The sequence below is a fragment of the Echiichthys vipera genome (genome assembly GCF_963691815.1).
Source record: "Echiichthys vipera genome assembly, chromosome: 15".
Classification (NCBI taxonomy): Eukaryota; Metazoa; Chordata; class Actinopteri; order Perciformes; family Trachinidae; genus Echiichthys; species Echiichthys vipera.
In genome coordinates, this window is record NC_139840.1 from 3750497 (window position 1) to 3771809 (window position 21313).

General features: G+C 44.4%; 3 protein-coding genes across 6 annotated transcripts in view; all 3 read left to right on the forward strand.

Moving 5' to 3' along the window:
* Positions 1 to 21313, forward strand: part of LOC310957502 (disco-interacting protein 2 homolog C) — a 225167-nt gene that overhangs the window by 110320 nt on the left and 93534 nt on the right. For all 4 annotated transcript variants that reach the window (XM_083928083.1, XM_083928085.1, XM_083928084.1 and 1 more), the window contains exons 2-5: positions 1661 to 1732; positions 11337 to 11447; positions 14193 to 14318; positions 19946 to 20281. In XM_083928083.1, coding sequence (XP_083784209.1) covers positions 1661 to 1732; positions 11337 to 11447; positions 14193 to 14318; positions 19946 to 20281 — 645 coding nt within the window. The remainder of the gene's footprint in view (positions 1 to 1660; positions 1733 to 11336; positions 11448 to 14192; positions 14319 to 19945; positions 20282 to 21313) is intronic.
* LOC310957800 (tripartite motif-containing protein 29-like) lies at positions 5150 to 5977 on the forward strand (the record flags this gene model as incomplete). The annotated part of the gene is made up of 1 exon (XM_083928533.1): positions 5150 to 5977. Exon 1 carries the CDS (start codon positions 5162 to 5164, stop codon positions 5975 to 5977), a length of 816 nt encoding a protein of 271 aa, XP_083784659.1. The 5' UTR covers positions 5150 to 5161.
* Positions 6227 to 6830, forward strand: LOC310957801 (tripartite motif-containing protein 16-like; the record flags this gene model as incomplete). Its single annotated transcript, XM_083928534.1, has 1 exon — positions 6227 to 6830. The coding sequence occupies one exon, from the start codon at positions 6227 to 6229 to the stop codon at positions 6827 to 6829; it is 603 nt and encodes a 200-aa protein (XP_083784660.1). The 3' UTR covers position 6830.

Below are 21313 nucleotides of genomic sequence, written 5' to 3' on the forward strand. Positions count from 1 at the left end.
GGCTAAAGGACTAGAACAAAACAAACATGGAGCAACATACAAGCATGAATGAAAGGAGAGGGGATGTGGGGCTAAGGATAGGCAGAGGAGAAGAGATGGGTCTTGAGGCGGGACTGGAAGATGGTGAGGGACTCAGGGTTGCAGATCTCTTGGGGGAGGGAGTTCCAGAGCCTGGGAGCTGCCTGGAGAAGGCTCTGTCCCAAAAACTGGGGATAATGGTTTTGTGGATTGAGAGGAGACCGACAGATGTGAATTCGAGGGACCGTGGGGGTCTGTAGGGGGAGAGAAGGTCAGTGAGGGGGCCAGTCCGCTGAGGACTTTGTAGGTGAGGACCAGGATTCTGTAGATGATCCGGTGGAAGATAAGCCGCTGCGTTCTGAACCAGTTGGAGTCTGTGGACGGAGCAGGAGCTGATGCCAAAGAGGAGTGAGTTGCTGTAGTCCAGTCAGCAGGAGATGAAGGCGTGGATGAGTCGTTCAGCAGCGGGGGGGGTGAGAGACGATGAGAAGGTCTGATGTTATCGATGTAACCGAGGTGACAGAGGGAGGTTTTAATGACATGGCGGATGTGAGGGTCAAAGGAGAGGGTGAATTCAAAGACCACGCCAAGGCTGCAGGCCTGGGAAGATGGGAGTGTGGATTTGGAGCTCACGAGGAGGAGTTCTGTTTTATCGCTGTTGGGTTTGAGGAAGTTCTCTTGCATCCAGGTTCTTCACAGGGATCACTTTTTATGCCATAACAGTCCCAAAGTTAACGTGCATCTCTCCATGGAATACACATCTTTGGACAAGCTGTTCCCCATTGACAGGCCCTCCCTCGTTCGCTCTACCAGTTTGACTGACTGGTGTTAATAATGAATCTGCACAGGGCGTGCCATCACATCACTCAACATGTTACAAAGTGTATTTCCTGCACACTCAACACCATTACCATTTATGCGTCTGTGGCATTTGATTTGCCCTCTGGTACTTCTCTAAGCTCTTAAACTCCAATTCCCATGATGCTTCTCTCTTTAGCTTTCTGCTTTAAGTTGTTGCCTCATTTTACTATTTGTCAGTTCGTGTTTCGGAGCACAGGTTAGGTTAGGGTTAAACACGTCCAGACGCTGCCAATAGAAAACAAGCACTCAGCTGACATTCATTTACTTCCCCCCAAACATTTGACTCTCTTTTCTAAAACTTACTTTGTAAACGGGACAAACTCCTCCCTATTGGATTCAGATGTGCAGCGTGAAAATGTGCGCGTTTTGAGGTGGTTAGTCACGCTGTGAAAGGTGAATTTATTGCACATACACTCACATACACACAAATTCACCATCTGGTCTTTGTTGAGGAGAGAGTGACTAAGCAGAATGTGCTGTGTTTTCACGTCTTATATGGTATAGGGATCTAAACATTTCAGAGTAGTCCATTAATTCATGTCTTGTGCATCTTTTAATGCATTTTTTAGCCTTAGATATCTGGTTTCTTAGCTCTAATGTCTTTAAAAACAAAGTGTGGGGAGGAAAGCCTCCATTCGCATACTTGAATTTGTAAGGAATGACGTCCTTTGTTCTACACTGTGACTTTGCAGGCTTCAGTATTACCAGTGTGAAACTACTTTTATATAAAGATCATAGAAAGTAAATGTCTCTCTCTCTCTCTCTCTGTTTCCTCTTGCAGGTGATATCACTCAGAAGGGCTATGAGAAGAAGCGATCCAAGTTGATTGGAGCCTTCTTCCCACAAGCACCAGGTAACACTGATTTTCCTTCAGCTTTTCACGCAGCCCCTTGGGTAAATGTCAGCTCGTGAAGCATTGTGTTGGTGCGTTATTAAAGCAACCTTTTTTTTTTAAGATTTTTTTTTTGGCAGTTTTCGACCCTTTATCATAGAGGACAGAGGACATAGAGGAGGAGACATGCAACAAATGGCTGCAGGTTGGGGTCGAACCCCAGCTCTTTGGTTGCCTTCTTCAGGCTCCCTCCTGTCACTTCTGCGTCCCTCAGAAGGCGTGTGGTTGACTGCCCCACATAGCCGAGTACTCTGAGTACTTGGCCTTTTTTCATTCGTAAGCGGCCTCGGCCCCCTCCTCCACTTGTACCGTGAGCTCATTGAGGAGCAGGGATTTTGTCCTTAGAGGATCATGCCACTATGTCCGGGCGGACCGATGTAGCAGTGATCTCGACTGGGAAGCAAAGCTGCCTGTCGAGGTCGACTCGTGTTCCACTCTTGGTTTGGCGAGAACGGCCTACTTGTCTTTTTCTTGTCTTGTGACTTCTACCTCTACCTTCTGCTGCCCTGTCGATGGCCCTCCGACACCTCTATTGACTTCTATTGAATATAGGTTGAAAAGGATTTTAAAATCATTGTATTCTCTTTTATTTACATATTACCAACATCCCAACTTCATTGGAAATGGGGTTGTATTTAGAGGTTATTAGACTTCTGATATGCGCTGTAAGGGTTGAGTTTTCTTCTGAAGGGAAACTGGAGACTTTGATTTTCCTACCATATAGGATAGGCTATGAACTGATTCTGATCTTGGTACATTTAATAAATCATCAGCAGTTGAGTTGTTTTTGGTAACACTCCACGGATGGATGATATTGAATCTGACCACAAAGGATCTAAAACGCTGCATCAGACTGACTGCAGGGGATGGGACTGGAGCGTCACTGGAGACCAGCAGACACACTGGCACTGCCAAAGCTATTACTGGAAGTGTGTGTGTGTGTGTGTGTGTGTGTGTGTGTGCGTGTGTGTGTGTGTGTAGAGGGTGGGGGGATGTCAGGAAGTGCATTATGGGAAGGAATGAAGGGTGTGGGATGGAGAAAATGTGTGGTATTCATCCAGGCCCAGTGGGGGGTCGTCCCTAGTTCACTTTGGGGGACCGGATGACGAACACTCCTCCATGCGCACACACACACACACACACACACACACACACACACACACACACACACACACACACACACACACACACACAGTAACACAGTTTCCTTCCCTGTGATGTATTTCAGCTCTAAGGGCTGTAAATCTGCAGTGCTTGGTACACAGCCAGCCTGATATCGCTCGATTAAAGCATTTACAGCGTTCAAAGTAAAGGATTTCCCCGGTTACCCAGATTTACACGGTTTCACATTATAGATTAGGTTTAGTTTACTCTGAGGGGGCTTTGATATCATGAGACACAGCATGCCATTCTTAATATCAGCCAAAATAAAGAACAATGTGAATGTATTTTTCAGCAATTTTTGAATAATACACGTGGTAATATAGAGTTTTGAGACGAGACGGACACGGACGTAGTGATGGAAAGGTCACCCGTAGGTTTGTTTAGAATATTCTTTAAAGCCCCTGGATTTTTTCACCATGTTGGAAATTTCAACTTATTTTGGGAAATTTGTTTTGTGGGCAAGTGAAACACAGGATATTAAAATAAAATACAAAAACAATGTTGATAAAGGGACAACTTAAAACCGACAGTACACCCTGCCATCATTATATAAGCCAAGGTTTCTCAAAGTCTGGGACTGTGGGCCTCCCCTCAGACAAAGCTTGGAAAAAGCCATTCATCATGGTTTATCATCACACACCATTTTTAATGTTATCTTCATTTAGTGATTTATTTACACGAGAGATAAAGGAATTTTCTTACCCTGGTTGACCTAGGCCGATGTCTTTGCTAGCCTTTATGGACCAGTCGGTTTGGTGCAATGACCCGGAAGCTCATATTCTGATAATTTACCCCACAGGATACTCAAGCCCCTTTCACATATGCACTGCAAACCTGAAATAATCTAGAAATTAACTGCCAGGGCGTATGTTGAAAGGCAAATATCCGATTCAGTCAGACTGGGCATCAAACAGAATTTACCCTGCCAGCTTCCCAGTACAAAGACGGGATAATCTCAGAGTGAGCTCAGGTGTGAATACAGCCACTCATTCTCAGGTGTATCCACAGAGTTGAACGAGGCGTCTTGGTGATGTTTATACTGTATCATGCATGCACAAACCTCCAACATTGAAGAACAAGGGGGATTTACACAAAGACGAGATCTGGGAACTTCTGACAGTAAGGACCGAAGTTATTGGATGAATTCAAAGAGAGACTCTGTTGATATTGACCAAATTAAGAACCGCCTCTGTCAGCGCGCTGTAATCCATGCAATCAATTGCATGCACGGTCTGCTGCACGTTCTACAGAGCCTCCATTTCTGGTCAGGGGTTCAGTCAGAAGTCTTCCAAGTCCTCAAAGCAAATGTAGAGTGGAGTGGAAACAGCCAAAACCCCTCTAGTATCTTTACAAGAGTAAATAACTGGCATACTGCACCATCAGGAGGGAAACCTACATGTCCCTTTTTGTAGCTGAAGTTGAAAAAAGGGTTTTGTCCGGCAACCTTACAGAAATTGACCTAAGGAGGCTGCAGTGTGATGCTTTGATAATTGGACCTTCCTTTTTTTTGGAACATAGAAGCTGCTAGTCCACAGACACAGACCCTGACCTTCAGGCACTTACTGAAAAAGTCAGGCAATATGCAAAACCTTCATCATCTCTGGGAAGCAATTATCAATCCATTTGTTCGTTTTTTACTACCTCCATGACCTTGAGTTCTCTGGTGATGTCCTCCACACAGGGTATGTCAGTTGGCTTCAGCGCCGTGTCAAAATTCCTTCTGCCATGTCACTAGAGTTAAAGGACAGACCGGTTGGTTTGCTGATGTTTTGCACTGCATTCCCTGGGGCTATGACACATAAGGTTTGCAGAATGTGAGTTGAGACTAATGAGCATTATTTGAATACCATTGTCATTTGATAACTGTCTCTTCAGAACCTTGTTTTGACATTAACTACACTTCAACCACTATCTAAGAACTTAATAAACCTAAGAAAACAATTATTATTATACACCCAAACTCAATCATCTAATACATTCTTTACATTAAATCTTGAATATGTTCAGGAAGTAATCTACTATTGTTCCCTTATTCCGATAACACCTCAAACCTGAATGATCAGACTTCCCGGGGACAGAGAATGTCCTGTTCAAAGCCACTCCTCTTTGAGGAATGAATCAAAGCCTGCAAAGCCCTCCCTCTCTTATATGATCAGATGAAGTGAAACTGCTTCAGTCATTTCTTATATTTTACTCATCAGACACCTGTTATCATCAGAAAGCTACATGGCACAGGGAATTCAACATGACCAAGCAAAATTCTGCTGCTCAATCTGTATGGATCTACTGCAGGATCCGGTGGCTATTCCTTGTGGACACAGCTACTGCATGAACTGCATCAAGGTCCACTTAGATGAAGAAGATCAAATGAGGATCTATAGCTGCCCACAGTGCAGACAGACCTTCAAACAGAGGCCTGACCTGGTGAAAAACACCATGTTAGCATTTGTAGTGGAGGAACTGAAGAAGACCGGACTCCAAGCTGTTCCTTCTAATCACTTCTATGCTGGACCTGAAGATGTGGCCTGTGATGTCTGCAAGCTGAAAGCCTCCAAATCCTGTCTGCAATGTGTGGCTTCTTACTGTGAGACACACCTCCAACCTCACTATGATGTAGCCCCGTTAAGGAAACACAAGCTAGCGGAAGCAACTGCAAAGCTCCAGGAGAACATCTGCTCCCGTCATCAAGAGGTGATGAAGTTGTTCTGTCGTACTGATCATCAGTGTATCTGCTATCTCTGTTCAAAAGATGACCATAAAGGCCATTATAAAGTCTCAGCTGCAGCAGAAAGGACTGAGAGACAGAGAGAGCTGGAGGGGAGTCGACTAAACATCCAGCAGAGAATCCAGGACAGAGAGAGAGATGTGAGGTTGTTTCGGCAGGAGGAAGACGCCGTTAATCGCTCTGCCGAAGATGCCCTGAGGAACACTGAGAAGACCTTCAATGAAGTGATCCGTATCATTGAGAAAAGAGTCTCTCATGTGAAGGAGAAGATTAAATCTCAGCAGAAAACTGAAGTGTCCCAGTTCAAAAAGGTTTGAGAGAAGCTGGAGCAGGAGATCGTGGAGTTGAAGGGGAAGGATGTTGAGCTGCAGAAGCTCTCAGACACAGAGGATCACACTCATTTTCTAATAAATTATCCCTCATTGGCATGTTTCAGGGAATCTAAAGAACACCCACCCAGCGCCAAAGTCCGCCATCTGCGGTACTTTGAGAAGGCTACAGTGGCTCTGTCAGAGGCCAGAGATAAACTACAGGAGGTTCTTGGTGAAGAATGTGCAAAGATCTCAATGGCAGTAACAGGAGCAGATCATCTAAAATCAAATCCACAAGTGGAGCCCACGACCAGAGCTGACTTCTTAAAGTATGCATGCCAAGTTACTCTGGATCCAAACACTGCAAACACGCATCTCTCAATATCCAAGGGGAACAGGAAGGCAGCATTCATGAGAGAAGAACAGAAATATCCTATCCATCCAGAAAGGTTTGCAAATGTATGGCAGGTCCTGAGTAGAACGACTCTGAATGGACGTTGCTACTGGGAGGTGGAAAGGAGCGGGAAAGGAGTTTTAGTAGCCGTTGCATACAAGGATATCAGCAGAGCAGGGGTCTTCACTGACTGTGTGTTTGGACAAAATGAGAAGTCTTGGGCATTAGATTGTTACCAAAATAGTTATGGATTCAATCATAACAACATGAAAACTGCCATCCATGGCACATGGTCCTCCAGAGTAGGAGTGTACCTGGATTACCGTGCAGGTATCCTGTCCTTCTACAGCGTCTCTGACACCATGACTCTTCTCCACAGAGTTCAGACCACATTCACCCAGCCTCTCTATGCTGGACTTTGGCTCTCTGATGGAGCAGCTGCTGAGGTGTGCAAGCTCACGTAGACATGAGTTATTGAAGATTGGAATCCGAATTTAATAATTGGCATTGTTCCAATTGCATCCATCTGTTCTGTAAGGGGTACCAAATTACACACTTCCATCCAGGAAACTGTTTGAAATTATTTGGAAACCACTTACCATAAAATAAATTGCTTCTATCTACATTTATAGACTAATCCAGCAAACTGACTTTTGAATCAAACTTTTGAGCTAGTCCATATATTATGCAGTCGATGAAGACACTCATTCTATCATGTAAAGGTATACGTGAAAAGGGGGTTGAATGGTAAAATGACAGGAGTAACTCTTCCTCCGGTACAGTAGGTGACGCTTCACTGACATACAGCTGGTCTGAATACAGCTTTATTTTCCGGTTCACCTTTGAAAAAATCACAAATGGACGACTTTTCTTCCAACAGATTCAACAGAAACGGGTCTTCTTGGTAGTGATGTTACTTGCCGTGGCAAAGTCCTCCCTCCGTTTATAGGTGGCGCTCTATTGTTGCTATTTTTTTCACTGTGTTTTCGGCATAGTTTCTTCCTGGTTTATTCTATTTACAGTTCAGAAACCACTGCGGTGGAGTGGGGAGGGAGTAGTTCTAACGCCGGCACATGCACGGACGAGAAACCTGATAATAATATGGGTAAAACGTTTACATGCAAGAGAACTCCGGTTACTAAAGGAGTTATCTAGGTCTGTTAACCAGGATATGAGAACTCGGGGTACGGTTAAGTATGCCCTTAACCCAATTATAATCAGGTTTTTAAACTGCATGTAAACGCACACACTGCGGCTCATAATTCTTATCTACTGTAACTGTAGCTAGTTTCTGTTTGACATGTACGTCATTACAACAATGTTTCTGCTTACATTTGAAGCCATGGGATCCTGCCAGTCATAACAAGCAAACGGTCCGGCTCAAAGTATCCTTACAATTGTGTGAACTTTGCACTATTTGTTGAAGGTAAAATAATAGTATCTGATTTTACATGCCCCAGGTCTTTTTTATATATTACTGTATTAGCTGTGAATATGTTTCTGTGAGAATCCCAGGAAAACTCTCTGTACATTCGCTTCGAAATTTAACTTTATTTATTTGTAAAATCATATTAAGTTACAGTGATCTGTTCTAAATGTAATGGTTGAAATAATAATATAAGTTAGTCATAATAAAAAGGGTTTATGTGTTGATCTTTATCCGTTTTTTTCCCAAGTACTGTATGTGTGTGTTAACATTATGTGAGTACTGATGCATGACCTATGTAAGCAAACTCAAACACATCTCACTCAGTTCATCCAGACTCATGAGAGCGAGCAGCCGAAACTACTTTTCGTCCCTCGATTTACATCATGAGTATCGCACAATAATGATTACAAATGTTACGAGTCTCAATTTTAAAAAAGGAACAATTATTGGACTTAAAAAAGGCGTCTCCATCAACACGGAGCTGCCTGTGGACGCCTGTCTGTAAATAATGCAGGTGTGAACGCAGCTGCATCGGCCGTTACGATACACCTAGAAAACGAAAATATCATCCGGCCGATTTATCGGTCTATCACTACAATAAAGTCTCCGCTTATTTTTGTTAAATCAGATGTGTTAGTGTTTTAGTGTAGTGTTTGTTGTTATATTTAAGAGTAGTACTGTTGGTGTCAGGGTTGTCCACTTCATCTGTCTCAGTTCTTTATTGAGTTAAGTGTCTTTCTACCTGCAGCGGCCGACAGAAGAGGAAAGGAATAAGAGGTCTGCATTGATTTCCTTTAAGGTTTCATTGTGTGCCACTGGGCCAAATCATGTTTGGAGTGTTTCTTGTCACGAGCATCAGATGGATGGGGTTTAACTAGGGAATTACCATTCTGTGTGATGGATGGTTTGTTTACTGAATGTCAGCTACCTACTTGTTTTTTTTCCCGGCAGTCGCTGCATTGGTATGTTGCAAACCTCGCCCATGTCATACCTTGGTATTTTAAAACAAACAATAAAGAACAGCCGCAGGTATGGCTCAAGTGTACTTGTATGAAGGGTTTTTGCAGGAATGTGAACATACTGACAAACCGCCATTGAAACCCTTAAAATGTAAAATATTCTATCATTCCTGTGAATAAATAGACAAACAAAGGAATAAGTATGAACAACCCAGTAGCTCAGTAAGAAGAAAGAAGAGATTCCTTTCTTCCAGACTCCCCAGAGAAAACAGCAAAGTCAGGTATTTCCCAGACCTGTCATTTATTCCAGCTCTGGCCCGTTGTATGGTCTGCTAATCAACTTTTAGCTTTTCTCCTGAGCACCAGTGAGACTCTGAGCGCTCTAATAAAGACGGATGAGGGTGAAAGCGTGAAGCTGAGATGGGTGCTCGTAGATCAGGAGCTCCGGAGCGGTCGTAGCTGTCAGTAACAGGGTGGTTATTATCATCAGACTTATTGATTGGTGTGTAGGGAGGTCGTTTTATTCTGTGAGCGTGTGTTTATGCGGAGATCTGCCCGTGTGAGTCTACCTCACTTACTGTATCTCACATGGCAGGTTTAATTTAAGAGAAACCCAACGTCATAGTTTTTTATGAATGCATCTCATCTCATCTTCAGCCTCTTATCCGGGGTCTGGTCGTGGGGGCAGCAGCTTTAGCAGGGGACCCCAAACTTCCCTTTCCCGGGCCACATTAACCAGCTCTAACTGGGGGATCCTGAGGCGTTCCCAGGCCAGTGTGGAGATCTAATCTCTCCACCTGGTCCTGGGTCTTCCCCGAGGCCTCCTCCCAGCTGGACGTGACGGGAACACCTCCCTAGGGAGGCGCCCAGGGTTCATCCTTACCAGATGCCCGAACCACCTCAACTGGCTCCTTTCAACGCAAAGGAGCAGCGGCTCTACTCCGAGTTCCTCACGGATGCTGAACTTCTCCCCCTCTCTCTAAGGGAGACTCCAGCCCCCCTCCTGAGGAAACACATTTCAGACGCTTGTACCCGCGACCTCGTTCTTTCGGTCATGACCCAGCTTTCATGACCACAGGTGAGGGTAGGAACCAAGATTGACCGGTAGATCTTCTTATCTTATCTTCTAGCCTTTTATCGTTTGGAGTTTTGCTATTAACATTATTTTTCTTGTTTACAGTTGACTTTGTCTGTAGATCTTCAGAATTCAACTTTATCTTACTGAGGATTTATTTGAAGAGTCTGTACTTTGTGTGTGACAGTGCCAAAAAAAAAAAGGATCCAACATAAAAGGAAACTCATGCAATGTGGTGAAACAACTGCATTTCCTTCGAAGCAAAGTGAAGTGCCTTCAAGGCAAAGGGATTTCCCAGAGGGTGTGTGTGAGTCGTTCTTGGTTGGTTAATACATTTGCTGAGTCAGGCTGTTTGGTTATTTTTTTAAGGTCAGAGGTTTTTCAAAGACACTATGGAGCCCCCATTAGACAGAACTGAGACAACCCCGCCCATCCTCCATCCTCCCCTTGTAATGTACCCATGTATGTAAAGTAGGTGTGGGGCCAAATATTGATACGGCAATATACCAGATAACTATTAATGATACGATAGCACAAATATCAATCTGTCTGTAAATCATTAAGTATTTTTTATAACTGAAACATCATTGTGACATTAACCAAGTTAAAGATAAAACTAAAGGATAAAAATTATAATAATAAAAATTGTATATATATACAGTATAAACATATATGATTTTTATGTGTGTGTGTGCATTAAAAAGGGACTAAGCTAACATGCTATGTACTTTGTTGTACATTGTTTCCTCTGTTGTCACATTCTGTAAAGGTAAAACCACAATTCACTGAATAAATACGGTGTGTAATTCCTGCTTTTTGCCTCTTTAGGTGATTTTTTTTTTCCATTACACCGATACTGTATTTTGATGTATCGTAGATGATTGTCGCTGTATCAGCTGTACCATTGTTGTCGCAGACAAGGTTTCATGATAGTATGGTATGGTGAGTTGCTCTGTGATCCCCAAGCCCTAATGTACGGACAGCTGTTACTGGATTACTTTGATACAGAAGAAACATTAAAAAAGTGGTGATTCTTTCCAAGTTGTGGAGTTGTAATGTGATGTGTTCTTTAATGATGTTCATTTCCGACAGACATTGGTGTATGATATTTGTGTGTTCAGATTTACTCCAAGTAAACTCTGAGAAGAATAACACATTTTTAAGAAAATCACTGCAGTTAGCAGGATGCTAAGAGTTTGAAAGAGTCTTAATTGCGTCCGTGAACTGTGAGTCACAGCCTCTGCTGCTGCTGAAGCTGCTTACCTCGTTGGTTCAAGGACCAAATCAGCAGCCAAACTAATAACGTAGCAACAGCTCATCTCCCAACACGTCCTGTTGTTTGCACAAAATCAACAGGCCTCTTCCTCCAAATTTAGCTTTTTTACTGTGAGACACTTTCATAAATCAATGATTGGTTTGCAAATACAATACATGTAGGGTTATTCTGTGGAATAGTTTTTTAGATTGTAAACATATGAAGACTTAAACCTGAACCTTTTTTGTTCCAGGAATGGATCCATCCATGGGCCAAGAGAGGAGGCCCCCAGTCACCCCGTCCTCGTCCTCCCGGTACCACCGCCGGCGGTCTTCTGGCTCCAGAGACGAACGTTACCGATCAGGTAAGAGGCAGCATTGTCCTTGACCATACAGCCTGTCGTCCGTCGGTGCTGTCAAACAGAGACACGTCTTACTCCCACCTTGATCAACAAAGAACTGATGATGTGTTAATGTCTAAGCAGCTGGCGAAGAAATATTTGCTTATCATTATGTTAATTAGCTTCTTAATCACCTCATTACCATAGTGGGCCATGTGATATAACTTAAATGAGACATGGTACCATTTTTTCATTTGTTTCCTTGTTTCCTATAAAGGTGATGATGTGGTTGTTGTGTGGAGGCCTTATGTCTGCATATATTAGCATATAAAAGGGATACCTTATTTTATAGCTGCTGAAACTCTTTAATCATGTAATTCATGTGTGTCAAAGTGATCCAGTAAAGGGCCGTGTGGCTGCAGGTTTTCATTCCAACCAATCAAAAACACACCTGACTCGACTTCCTCAATCACCTGAACTGTCTTCACACAGTTGATTTGTTGGACCAGGTGTGTTTTTGATTGGTTGGAATGAAAACCTGCAGCCACACGGCCCTTTACTGGATCACTTTGACACCCCTGCACTAGAGTATACCCGGGTAGATCCAAGGCATTTGGCATTTTGCACTCAAGCGTATGCAGCTTTATTGGTCTAACCCTTACCCTAGTCATCATTTCCCTTTCAGACTGAGTTTCTTGTTAAAAGAAAAATAAGTAAATGTGTGCACATTGGTTACTGAGAGTTTTTCCACATACGTATCTGTTTTGGATTTGACTTGAAACTTTGGACATGTGAACACCTCCACACTACCTAACCCCGGTCCCCTCTGAGGACAGTAATCCTGGTGATGACACAGTGCCCTGTTTGGTATTCTTAGGGTGCACTCACACTGTCCTTCCGCATCGTGCCCCGGGCTTTAGGGTACTTGTCCCCCCCTCCCTCTCCCCCTGCTGGCCAGCCCATTTGTACTCACACTACCTGGGCCTCTGTAAATGCTTCTTGCTGTCCATACGTCATCACGCCGTAACATGTCACACGCATTGATGACGTCATCGCGATGCGTGGCTTTGTTTACAAATCTTTCCATAGACCTCAGAGTTTTTGTGCGTCTTGTCGACTGTTTTTGAATCTTTTCATCGACCAAATCTGCAGTAAATACTCCACCTCCGCATCACACCAACGTGAACCTTTCACCGCCATCGTTGTTGTTGTTAAATGTCCGCGCATGGTCCGTCTTTTTTTTTCTATGTCCGAACAGGCGCACATAAAATGACGTGAGAGCTGCCGTAGGCGTTGTGCTCGTGCTCGTACACGTGCACACGCTCCTGCTCGTACATGTGCAAACGCACTCTACAAAAGCCCACCTCTCTCAGACGGGCCATGGACGGCCAGCTGGCCGCAGCTAGACGCGGAGCGGTTGCACTCACACTGGTCAAACGCACTAGGCTCGACCCGAAAAACCTGTTTTCACCCGGTGCAGAAGGACAGTGTGAGTGTGCCCTTAGTCTTTCTCTGCAGAATGGGCTGCAGAAAATCCAGCGTTTGGCTCAGGCTTGTAGACAAAGCTTTTGCAAGAGCTTATTGCAACATCCATTGTTCAATTGTGTTCCATCTGGTGTCCAGTAAAGATTAATATCGGATTAACTGAGCGAACTTGGGTATATTCTTTTCAGTGGCATCTTGTTTGGGAACAAATCTGCAAGAATGTGCTGACATTTGGGTTTAAGACTAAAGATGTGCCGTAGTCCAATAAAAAAGATGCAAGCTCGAGTTCCTGGATCAGAGGGGAATGGCTTTTTTTTCTTTATTATTCAATTCCCACATGTTGTTTGAGTTTGTTACGACAAAAAAGAAATCCCGTAAAAACCTTTTAACCTATTACGATGAAGGAGAAAAGCTGTGTGAGCAGCTTTAAACGCCGCCCACACACTTTTCACACATTGTCGTCATACTCAGTCAACCATAAGACAATAAACGTGCACTTGAGATTTAAATTACCTCCTTTCCCCAAAACAAGCACACACACACACACACACACACACACACACACACACACACACACACACACACATACACACACACCAAACAGCCAAACAAAGGTGCATCTGTGAGCCCCATTCATTCTGACAAATGTCTTACTTAGGTCATTATAGGTCCAACAGCCTGTGCCTTCTGACAGTAATGGACACCATTCAAACAAACCCAGCTGTGGCTACATTGCAGCGCTTTATCTCACCCTTAGAAACACTAATTTACAAAACGTCTTCACCGACACTCCCCGAACTAAGTCCAGTCGGAAACCACAGGGCCTCATGAGAGCTGCTGTCAAGCTGGGAATGTTTGTGTACGTAAAGTGATTGTGAATAAATGGGAACACAAAGCTCATTGTAACAAGAACACTGCAGCACAAATAGAGCTGACAGCCCTGCTGCTGTTTTTGTAATGTAGTGCTTGGGCTGGGTGGACTGGATATCTCTATTACCTAACACCATTCCCCCGTGTTTACACTGGACGCCACATTGTTGGTGCCTTATTTCCTTAGATCTTTTGGTTAGCTCTCAGATCCTTAAGTAAATGTACCACAAGTCCTACTGAAGTACTGTACAAGAACAAAGGTATAACATTAGTAATATATAAAAATGTCCCCTGTGACGGATATATTGTTCTGTACAATACATTATTAGATTGATAAGAAACGTAAAACAGTGTGGTTTGTAGGATTGTTTGCCTATCCCAAAGTATAGTGATGTACTGTTTGTGTGTCTCCAGATGTGCACACAGAGGCAGTGCAGGCGGCCCTTGCCAAGCACAAAGAGAGGAAGATGGCGGTGCCAATGCCTTCAAAGCGACGGTCCCTGGTGGTCCAGACCTCCATGGACGCCTACACCCCACCAGGTATATAACACTGACTGCGTTGATAGATGTGACTCGGTTTTTCTTTCGGCCACAGCTGAACTCAGCTGGGCTTAATATCTGAATGATAATTTTCAGCATGTGGCTCAAAGCCCCGCTATTGTTAGCATGTCAACTTACATTGCATTTTTGCATGCTAGTATGTCAATTTCTGTCAATTTATGTGATTGAAAGACTTGCCTACTGGCCCCTGTACCAGCTCCTCTCATAGTAAAGTCCATTCAAGTGGATTACCAAAGTCAGTCCCAAAGGAAGGAGCCCATTGATGCTTTGTTTTGTGTGTAGGGACTCTTCTCATGCTGCTGCAGAGGTTTGCTGTTATTTTGAGCAGAATTAATGGTTAAAAAAGACGTTTTTAATGCTTTCACCGTGCTGCCCAGAGCTAACCAGTGTTAGCCACATTCAGCTGTTAGCGACTCTACCTGATTTCTCTGTTAATAGTTCATACACAAATAAACTGTCTCGGTGGCTTATTTGATGTGTGCAAGTGTCGAAGGAGGCCTCGGGGAAGACCCAGGACTAGGTGGAGAGATTAGATCTCCACACTGGCCTGGGAACGCCTCGGGATCCCCCAGTTAGAGCTGGTTAATGTGGCCCGGGAAAGGGAAGTTTGGGGACCCCTGCTAAAGCTGCTGCCCCTGCGACCCGACCCCGGATATGCGGATGAAGATGAGATGAGATGAGAAGTGTCGAAAAAGACCATTGGATGATTTTACGCCAGAATTTCACTTTAAGGGTCGCAACCTCCACAAAATGATGGTTCCACTTTGCCTGAAAATATTTTGGAAAGTCTTGAAGAGCCCCACAAATGAATTACTTCATCCCTGTTCGAGTTAGAATAGCACTAAGTCGGAAATTAGCCGGACTTGCAGATGGAAACGGAGGGAAACTAGTTGACAGCTACGTCTTATATCAGGCTAACTGTCTGCAACTAATGAAGAAATTGCAATCGTAAAATGTGTCATGGGATATTGTGAGAGGATACATAAATGACTTGTCTTTCCAATAAAAGATGCATCAGAAGTTTGAGTTGGAAGTACTTTCTGAACTCAAGCTTGTTGAAGGACAGAAACCTTGCAGGGGATTGGCTGAGAGGGAGCCAAAATCAATACGGATCCGTTTTGAGGTTTTTAATAGTTCTGGATTATAAATTGCTCTCTGACTCTTTTTCCCCTCCTGACCTGGCAACGCCGCCGTCAGTTAGCATGTGTGCAGGTGGAAACAACCCTGAAAATCCCCCTCATTTCCTCTTTCCACATCCACACGATTTAATGGACTGTTGAGGGACAAGGAGGAAACTTTAGGACTAACTCGACAGTCACAGGTTTGATCCTTGCTGCGGTTGAAACCTGCTGCCTGCTCCCCTGGCCTCTCTGATGAACATTTGGCTCATACAAATGCCTAAGATTGATACCACTAAGCACAAAATGTGCACTGGACATCGCACTGTTTGATTTCATCCCTGTGGCGCGTGAAGCAGGATCTGTCTGGGGCTGTTGGCGGTGGCAGTCATCCATGTCTTTATGATGCTGGTGTTGTTTAATGAGGGTGTTAATGAGGCTGTTATTTCTCTGGCTGCAGGGTTGAGCTTCTAAGAGCTTAAATGAGCCAGCCATGCTTTAGACTAACAGCACAAAGAGAGAGTCTACAGTACAGCAGCCAAAGATTAACTATGAGGGTATGATATCAGATCATTCGGTACAAAAACCAATCCCCCGTGAAGTTTGACAAATTCTACGATTACCTTGCGTCAAATGCCCATTGTCCATTTTACAGGAGGACACCCTTCTCCTCATTCACCCTCCGTCTATCGTACCCTCATCCCACTTTTTCCATCTATCCGACCCTCCACGCTGCTCTTCTTCAGTCTGCCTTCTCTTGTCTGTTCTCATTTCAGTTCTCATCCTTCTTCCTTTTAATCCAACCAACACTACATGCAGATGGATCTACGAGCTACGGGAGCGACATTTTATCCAATCATTATCGTGGAATTACCTCAGAAATGGGATTGAGGGGTGTTTCAGTAGTTTTCAGAACTAAATGAACTTACCTTAAATCTTTCCAAACCTCCAACAGAAGTTTTTATTTTATTTGTATCATAGTATGTAAAGGTTGAATTGCCTTTTATTCATTCATTCATTCATCTTCAACCGCTTGTCCCTGTCGGGGTCACGGGGGGCTGGAGCCGATTCCAGCTGACATCGGGCGTGAGGCGGGGTCCACCCTGGACAGGACGCCAGTCTATCACAGGACACATAGAGACTAACAGAGACAGACAACCATTCACACCTACGGGTGATTTAGAGTCATCAATGAACCGAACACCTGCACGTCTTTGGACTGTGGGAGGAAACCGGAGAACCCGGAGAAAACCCACGCAGACACGGGGAGAACATGCAAAATCCACACAGAAGGGTCCCAGCCGGGATTTCAAAGGACAGTAAACAGTTCAATATACTGTTTAGTGCTTACTTTACACTCTAACTTAAGTGAGCGCTTACACAGAGCTGGTGCAACAGGCTGCATGCATTTGAATAATTCAGAACCACATCCCAAATTGAATCAAAGCCGAGCTCTTCAGAGAATTGTCACATCGCGTGTTTCTGTTATTTTGTCCACCTCTTGTGCAGTGAGCAGAATGTGTGAAGACGGCTCATAAATATAACACATTTTTATAGACACCTGCATGCAGCGATAAACAACCGCAAACATTAAACCCTTCAAAAATGTGCAAATATATTTTCTGCACACATTCATAAGGAGCTTGTTTGTGTACTGTGAAGTCGTACTGCATGTTCACACAGACACACACACACACACACACACACACTCGCACGCACAATATTCACATGGTTTCTTGTTTTTATTTACCATTTTACAAAGAAGGTAGCAAGCTACGAGGAGTCACACACTCATATGACACGCATAAATCACAATCCATCTTGCATATTTAAAAAGCTCACATGCCAAGGGAGCAGTAAAACACACACACACACACACACACACACACACACACACACGCACAGACACACACAGTGCTGTCCGTCTGCTAGTGAGGTTCATTCAAGTACAACAGACTGGCGCGTGGATGAGCAGCATGTCTTATCGTGCAGAGATGGCAAACAAAAGACAGCGATGTGCGTTTTATTGGTTTTTGATTCCTGCATTTTCTCAATAACTCAATGAATATATTTAATCTCCATGAAGAGCTGCTTTGTGCCAGAACTCCCTATCTTCTCTTTCTTTCTTTGTGTTTATTTTCCGTCATTCCCAGGGTGCTAGGCAGCATCTTATTTTTGTCAACATGTTTGCCGCCGAGCGCCTCCGCAGGGTCCTGCTGATAACAAGCCACAGATTTGCCAATGAGGTGTGTCAGCAAAGCACCATGGGTGGTTAACATGTCGTGACCGTGTCCAGTCTCACAGCATTTTAAGCAGCAAATGTTCAAAGTTATAACCCGCGACGGGCAAAAGAATTCAGGAGAAAGTCAATAAGGAGAAAGTCTTTGATAGAAAAATGTACTTTTAACATTTTAAAAAGAAATGTGGCTTAAATTCTTAACAAGAGGAGGATTCTTTACATCTGGGGATTGTCCTGTTTTCACGTTTATGTAGTAAATAGAATTTTTGAATGAAATAAAGTTTTGGGAGTCACAGTCATCCACATGTACCTGGCAGAGTGATGGTTTGGTAAAGCTTTAACATGATAGACTAAGGGTGCACTCACACTGTCTTTCCGCACCGCTCCCCGGGCTTTAGGGTACTTGTTCCCTCTCCCCCCGCTTGCCAGCCTGTTTGTACTCACACTGCCTGGGCCTCGGCAAATGCTTCTTGCTGCCTATACGTCATCACGTCGTAACACGTCACACGCATTGATGACGTCATTGCGATGTGTCTCTTTGTTTCCAAATCTTTCCGTAGACCTCAGAGTTTTTGTGCGTCTTGTCGACTGTTTTTGAATCTTTTCATCCAAATCTGCAGTAAACACTCCACCTCCGCATCACACCAACGTGAACCTTTCACCGCCATTGTTGTTGTTGTTAAATGTCCGCGCATGGTCCCTCCTTCTATTCTCTATGTCTGAACAGGCGCACATAAAAGACGTCAGAACCGTCGTAGGCCTCGTACTCGTGCTCGTACTCGTGCTCGTACACGTGCGCACGCTCGTGCTCGTACATGTGCAAACGCGCTCTACAAAAGCCCACCTCTCTCAGGCGGGCCGTGGACGGCCAGCTGGCCGCAGTTATGCGCGGAGCGGTTGCACTCACACTGCTTAAACGCACTAGGCTTGACCCGAAAAAACGGTTTTGGCCCGGTACAGAAGGACAGTGTGAGTGCGCCCTAAAAAGACTCATTCGAATGTAGTCAATAATATACTTGACCTAGTCTGTTTATAGCTCTATTGCTGATAGCTTTATTTTTCAGGTGCTTCAGGTGAGGAACAATGCTGTTATTCACTGTTACCTATAAGTAAGGGTTAATGCCTGATGAGGTTTCCTATATAAGAGGAATTAACAGACGTTAGGGAGGCCAGAACCGTCCATACACAGTCACCTCTGCAGGAGTGCATTCATTCCCGATGTAAGACAGGACCATTCATTTTTATTTTTATACGTTTTCCAATCTAAAACTAAAGTTTTTCAAACACCCAAGGGTTTGAATAATACCTGGAACAATCAATCCCATCCCATAATGTTCTCATGCAATGGAAATGTTGTGTACTGCTCCAGTAAATAGGATGGACCTCAGATATAACAGCGTTTTTTTCTAGTCTACGCAGCTCAGAGAATCCCAGCTACGAGCTATAAAGCTACGATAATGTTATGCTAACAAGACTGTTGACAAACAAATATTTTAAAAAATAAGTGTACTCATCTCCCCATATGAACAATATTCCCACATTAGTTTTGTTTCATTGTAACAAGCTGATTCTGGTCTCCTCACAAAAATGTCTTGTTCTTTTTGTTGGGTGGTTATTGGACTCATTAACTTTGTGTTTCCCACACACACACACACACACACACACACACACACACACACACACACACACACACACACACACACACACACACACACACACACACACACACACACACACACAGAGCACCTGTGTGTGTGAGAACTGGGTCAGCTTCTGTTGTTATTCATATCATCACTATGAGTCTCATAATTGCTGTAGGCATTATGGAAATCACATGCAAAACACACACACACACACACACATACAGACACGCGCACACACACACACACACACACACACACACACACACACACACACACACACACACACACACACACACACACAAACAAACGTTACTCTATTCCCCCCTGCAGCAGATGGGACCTGTCCAGGCTACAGACAATAGACTGCAACATACATAGACACTGTTGTATTTTTCTTTCTCTGCCTAAGTTAGGAGATTAAATACAAGTCAGGATTGGATTAAACAGCTTTATATTGATCAATTATTCAGATCAATTCTTTTTCTGTGGTTTTATTAAATCTCTCCGTCCACTTCACTTTAGTGGGCTCCATTTAATTTGATCAATATTTCTCTTCCACCCCCCGTCACCTCTCTTCCACCCCTTCTTACCTGTGTCCCTCCTCAGATTCCTCCTCAGGCTCAGAGGGCGAGGGTCAGGGCGACGGCGACCAAGAGGAGGGAGGAGATGGGGAGGAAGAGGACGGAGGAGGAGGCGGAGGAACCTCGTCCAGCCGGGAGGGCAGCATCAGCATGGAGCACTGGATAAACCGGGCCATCCACGGCACCTCCTCCACCACCACCACCACCTCCTCCACGGCCTCCTCCTCCTCGTCCTCCACACGCAGCGGGGGGAGCGGGGCGGCCGGGGGGAGGCTGGCCGATGTCCTGGCCCAACACGTCCACATCTCCGCCCACCACCACCACCGCCGCCACCATCATCACCACCACCACCGCAAGACAGGTATGTCCGGGTGTCTCTAATCCTGACGCCTTTAGTCAAATGCGTCTAACGTCTTTTAGAAAAGCCAAGAGACATTCTTTGCAAACTTCAGGCGTCTTTAGCAAACTTCAAATAATTAAAGAGTCCATTAAAATACAAACTCCTCTAGCAAAGAACAGAGACACTGTTCCCAAACAAAAGACACACTAAACCAACTTAAAGCACCCAAAGGCAGACACTCTAGACACCTGAAGAGAACTCCAGATAAGCCAACTCATCCAACCTTTGGTGACTTTTGTCTTTAGTGAGAAAGGGGACAGTCGGCATTCACTCAGAACGAACGACTCTGCGGATTCAGCTCCAGCTCTGATCCGTAGTGATGCAAACATGACACCCACTTCGACTATTTACTTACCCTGTTTTCCAGCACGTTCGTGACGGAAAGGCGCCCTCGTCTACTGGTAATGGGAAAGGAGTCAATTGCAGTCAGATTCACGCGTTTTGAATCACTTCAAGCACATTTTGGTGGAAAAAGGCCATTAGAGATCTCTTGGGACCCTAAATTGAACCTAAATCTAGATTTGGCAAAGAAGAGACTCTTTTAGCCAACCCATAAACCCCTCAGCAAAACACTTTGAGCATGCTCCAGAAAACTTGAGCAACAAAAGAGACTACTTTGCTGCATTTAAACAACTTAGGCAAAGCCCAGATACCCTTAGGGCGCACTCACTCTGTCCGCCCGCACCGTGCCCCGGGCATTCCGGTACTTGTCCCCCCCTCCCTCTCCCCCCGCTGACCAGCCTGTTTGTACTCACACTACCTGGGCCTCGCGCAAATGCTTCTTGCCTGTCCATACGTCATCACGAGGGGAAGCCCACAGTGTCAGCCTTTGTGCTATTAGACTGTGGGTGAGAATCAAAACTACTGACAGGAAGTGGATCAGTATTGCACAGCAGTACTGTACCAGTGCATGGTTACTTACTTACTTTATGCAATAATGGATATAAATGACTCTGATACGGCTTAAAGTTTATCTGTAGCAAAAACAGACAT